This window comes from Pelophylax lessonae (assembly GCF_965119305.1).
Source record: "Pelophylax lessonae genome assembly, chromosome: 13".
In the NCBI taxonomy this organism is placed as follows: domain Eukaryota; kingdom Metazoa; phylum Chordata; class Amphibia; order Anura; family Ranidae; genus Pelophylax; species Pelophylax lessonae.
Window position 1 is genome coordinate 45,714,077 of NC_138780.1, and position 5,370 is coordinate 45,719,446.

The following is a 5,370-nucleotide window of genomic DNA, read 5'->3' on the forward strand; positions in this document are numbered from 1 at the left end:
TATTTTATGTTGTTTTATTATCTTATATCATATGTATGCTTGGAAACATTGCTATCATTGCTTTAGTTAGAACTCATCCAGTTCTCCATATCCCAATGTACTTCTTCATTACCATATTTGCTTTTTTAGAAACTATGTTTGCTTCAGTAACTATCCCAAAACTCCTATCTATCCTTACAAATTGTGATTACAGCATATCTGTAATTGGCTGTTTTACACAGATGTATGTATTACATGCTTTAGGAGAAACGGAATGTTTTCTTCTTACATTGATGTCATTGGATCGGTATTTGGCCATTAATAATCCACTGCGGTATTCAACAATTATGAGCAATGCATTTTGTTATGTGTTGGGGACTCTTTCATGGATAGCTGGGTTCATTTTTCCGCTTGTACCAGCTATTTTTACAATTCTTCTGGAATATTGTGGTCCCAATGAGATTGACAAGTTCTTTTGTGACTTTGCACCACTGCAGAATTTGGCATGTTCTGACCCAATGCTCAGCAATTACGCTACCACTTCAGTAACCATTACATCAGTGATTTGTCCTTTTATTATAATAGTAGTCCTCTACATTCATATCATAAGAACTGTGCTAAAGATTGATGGCACTGCAGGAAAAAAGAAGGCATTTTCTACATGTTCCTCCCATCTTATCGTTTCCAGTCTGTTCTTTGGCACAGGCATTATTGTCTATATCAAGCCAAAAGGCAGTCAATATGATAAATTCCTTGCTCTGATGTATACCATTGTCACCCCAATGTTAAACCCCTTCATTTATACACTCAGGAATACTGAAGTTAAGAACGCTTTTAGAAAGTCAATTAGGCCACTTCAGAAGCTAATTTCACTTTGATTCACTTTGCTTTTAAATGTTGAAACAAATCCACTTAAAATAGTCATAATTAGGGTTGAGCGAACACGGACTGTATTATTCGTGTTCGTACTGAATAATTGGATTTTTGTTACCCGAACACGGACCCGAAAACTTTACTGTAAAAATCCGTGTTCGGTCATTTTATTTCCGGGTTTTGTATGCATTGGCGCGCTTTTCATGGCAGGCTATCAACAGCCAATCAACAAGCGTTTAACTGGTGTGCCTTAAGCCATCCCAGCAATGCCTACAAATGTATTAGTAGCTGTGATTGGCCATCTGAAGCATGTGACCAAGTCTTTATAAGTCAGAGGCAGCGCCGCTGCATCATTCTGCTGTGTTAGTTCAGGGACAGAGCACACATAATACGTGCTGGCTGCTGATTAGGGACAGACAGGCAAAAAAAAACATTTGTGTCCGGATAGAATTGAGGGACAGGTCGGAGTGTGTTAGGCAGGGCGAGTTGTAGGACATTTTAGGGAGAGGCTGCTGATTTTTAGGGTCAGTTTTCTACAATCGATTTTGCAGTGACCGATCTTATCAATCCTTTTAGGGAGAGGCTGCTGATTTTTAGGGTCAGACAGTGTGTTCTACAATCGATATTGCTGCGTGGGGGGGTTTGCAGTGACCGATCTTATCAATCCTTTTAGGGAGAGGCTGGAGATAGGCAGGTGTCAGTGGTCCACATCAATTTTGCTGTGTGTGGGGTGCAGTGAACACAATCTTTTTTGCCCACTGAAGAGGAGGGAGAAAAGTATTTTTCTATCAGTCACTGTGTGCAGCGTTTGTCCTTCAGCTGTGCTGTGCTGACTCTGATCATACACTGCTGTGTTCAGTGTTCAGTTCACATGTGCTATTATTGAGTGGTTTCAAAAATCATACACTTTTTTCTATTCCACTATTCAATATACAGCCTTGGGTTAAAAAAAATTAAATTGTGGCCTGCAGCAGAGCTGAATGATATAAGACACTGCTGTTCACATCATGTGCTATTGATAAATCACACCAATCTTATATCAAATTTTCTATTCCGCTATTCAATAAAAACCTTTGGGTATCAATTAAATTGCGGGATAGTCTGTGTTGGTAGGTGTGAGATACACCTTTCCAAGTTTTTGGGGTTCATCTCATACTTCTGAAGATTTGAGGGTACTGCCTGTTCCAAACTCCTCCTACTCCTCATCCTGCCTTTTAGGGGTACAAACAATAGTAATTGGGGCCTAGTCTGGTTGTGTACGTGTGACATACATACACTTTTTTTGATCATATTTTCTATTCCGCTATTCAATAAAAACCTTTGGGTATCAATTAAATTGCGGGATAGTCTGTGTTGGTAGGTGTGAGATACACCTTTCCAAGTTTTTGGGGTTCATCTCATACTTCTGAAGATTTGAGGGTGCTGCCTGTTCCAAACTCCTCCTACTCCTCATCCTGCCTTTAGGGGTACAAACAATAGTAATTGGGGCCTAGTCTGGTTGTGTACATGTGAGATACATTCACTTTTTTTGATCATATTTTCTATTCCGCTATTCAATAAAAACCTTTGGGTATCAATTAAATTGCGGGATAGTCTGTGTTGGTACGTGTGAGATACACCTTTCCAAGTTTTTGGGGTTCATCTCATACTTCTGAAGATTTGAGGGTGCTGCCTGTTCCAAACTCCTCCTACTCCTCATCCTGCCTTTAGGGGTACAAACAATAGTAATTGGGGCCTAGTCTGGTTGTGTACGTGTGAGATACATACACTTTTTTTGATCATATTTTCTATTCCGCTATTCAATAAAAACCTTTGGGTATCAATTAAATTGCGGGATAGTCTGTGTTGGTAGGTGTGAGACACACCTTTCCAAGTTTTTGGGGTTCATCTCATACTTCTGAAGATTTGAGGGTGCTGCCTGTTCCAAACTCCTCCTACTCCTCATCCTGCCTTTAGGGGTACAAACAATAGTAATTGGGGCCTAGTCTGGTTGTGTACGTGTGAGATACATACACTTTTTTTGATCATATTTTCTATTCCGCTATTCAATAAAAACCTTTGGGTATCAATTTAATTGCGGGATAGTCTGTGTTGGTACATGTGAGATACACCTTTCCAAGTGTTTGGGGTTCATCTCATACTTCTGAAGATTTGAGGGTGCTGCCTGTTCCAAACTCCTCCTACTCCTCATCCTGCCTTTAGGGGTACAAACAATAGTAATTGGGGCCTAGTGTGGTTCTGTACGTGTGAGATACATACTCTTTTTTTGATCATATTTTCTATTCCGCTATTCAATAAAAACCTTTGGGTATCAATTAAATTGCGGGATAGTCTGTGTTGATAGGTGTGAGATACACCTTTCCAAGTTTTTGGGGTTCATCTCATACTTCTGAAGATTTGAGGGTGCTGCCTGTTCCAAACTCCTCCTACTCCTCATCCTGCCTTTAGGGGTACAAACAATAGTAATTGGGGCCTAGTGTGGTTCTGTACGTGTGAGATACATACACTTTTTTTGATCATATTTTCTATTCCGCTATTCAATAAAAACCTTTGGGTATCAATTAAATTGCGGGATAGTCTGTGTTGGTACGTGTGAGATACACCTTTCCAAGTTTTTGGGGTTCATCTCATACTTCTGAAGATTTGAGGGTGCTGCCTGTTCCAAACTCCTCCTACTCCTCATCCTGCCTTTAGGGGTACAAACAATAGTAATTGGGGCCTAGTCTGGTTGTGTACGTGTGAGATACATACACATTTTTTGATCATATTTTCTATTCCGCTATTCAATAAAAACCTTTGGGTATCAATTAAATTGCGGGATAGTCTGTATTGGTAGGTGTGAGATACACCTTTCCAAGTTTTTGGGGTTCATCTCATACTTCTGAAGATTTGAGGGTGCTGCCTGTTCCGTACTCCTCCTACTCCTCATCCTGCCTTTAGGGGTACAAACAATAGTAATTGGGGCCTAGTCTGGTTGTGTACGTGTGAGATACATACACTTTTTTTGATCATATTTTCTATTCCACTATTCAATAAAAACCTTTGGGTATCAATTAAATTCGTGATTGTCTGTGTTGGTAGGTGTGAGATACACCTTTCCAAGTTTTTGGGGTTCATCTTATACTTCTGAAGATTTGAGGGTGCTGCCTGTTCCGTACTCCTCCTACTCCTCATCCTGCCTTTAGGGGTACAAACAATAGTAATTGGGGCCTAGTGTGGTTGTGTACGTGTGAGATACATACACTTTTTTTGATCATATTTTCTATTCCGCTATTTAATAAAAACCTTTGGGTATAAACAATTAAACTGCGGGATAGTCTGTGTCGGTACGTGTGAGATACACCTTTCCAATTTTTGGGGCGCATCTCATACTGCCGAGGATTTGAGGGTGCTTCAGTCTGCCTCCTGCCTGTTCCGAACTCCTCCTACTCCTCATCCTGCCTTTAGGGTACAAAAAATTGTAATCGGGGCCTAGATTGTGTTTGTACGTGTGAGATACACTGTTTTGCAAAATTTGTCCTATTCCGCTATTCAATATACACCCTGTTTGAGTGTAAAAAAATTAAATTGCGGGAAAGTCTGTATCGGTACATGTGAGATACACCTTTTTAAATTTGTTTGGCGCATCTCCTTCTACCCCCGAGGATTGCAGGGCACTTCAGTTTGCCTCCTGTTCCCAACTCCTCCTACTCCTCTTCCTCATCCTGCCTTTAGGGTACAAAAAATTGTAATTGGGGCCTAGTTTGTGTTTGTACGTGTAAGATACACCGTTTTGTAAAATTTGTCCTATTCCGCTATTCAATATACACCCTGTTTGAGTGTAAAAAATTAAATTGCGGGATAGTCTGTATCGGTACATGTGAGATACACCTTTTTAAATTTGTTTGGCGCATCTCCTTCTACCGCCAAGGATTGCAGGGCGCTTCAGTTTGCCTCCTGTTCCCAAATCCTCCTACTCCTCTTCCTCATTCTCCCTTTAGGGTACAAAAAATTTTAATCGGGGCCTAGTCTGTGTTTGTACGTGTGAGATACACCGTTTTTTTATCCTTTTTCCTATTCCGCTATTCAATATACACCCTTTTGGGGTAAAAAACATTAAATTGCTGCATAGTTTGCATATTTGACTGTCAGATACACCCGTGCGATACTGTTGTTGTTTTGTTCCGCTATTCAATAAACACCTTTCTAGGGCAAGATCATAAATTACAGAAATATGAGGAGACCGTCAAATAGGGGCCGTGGCCTGGGTCGTGGTGCTGCTGGTAGAGCTCCTGTTGCAAGGAGAGGACGTGGTCGATCTGTGCCAGTGTAACGCTCCTGCGTTTTTTGTTATAGGCTGGATTTGCAGCTGCAAAATCTCCACTCAGTAGTCATGTAGAGATGTGTTGAATACCAGATCCAACTCTCCAGGACTCATCACCGTGGGCCTGTCAGCTTCAGCATACAGATATATACACACTCAATGAGATGTTCCTGGAGTGATAGGATGTATATGATAGTATGAAGGTGATGTGCTGA

The 5,370-nt window shown here is 40.7% G+C and overlaps 1 protein-coding gene across 1 annotated transcript; it reads left to right on the forward strand.

Annotated features, from left to right (window-relative positions):
• Window positions 1–221: 221 nt before the first annotated feature.
• Window positions 222–857, forward strand: LOC309569163 (olfactory receptor 10A7-like; the record flags this gene model as incomplete). Its single annotated transcript, XM_082274924.1, has 1 exon — window positions 222–857. The coding sequence occupies one exon, from the start codon at window positions 222–224 to the stop codon at window positions 855–857; it is 636 nt and encodes a 211-aa protein (XP_082131050.1).
• Between the last annotated feature and the right edge of the window lie 4,513 nt (window positions 858–5,370).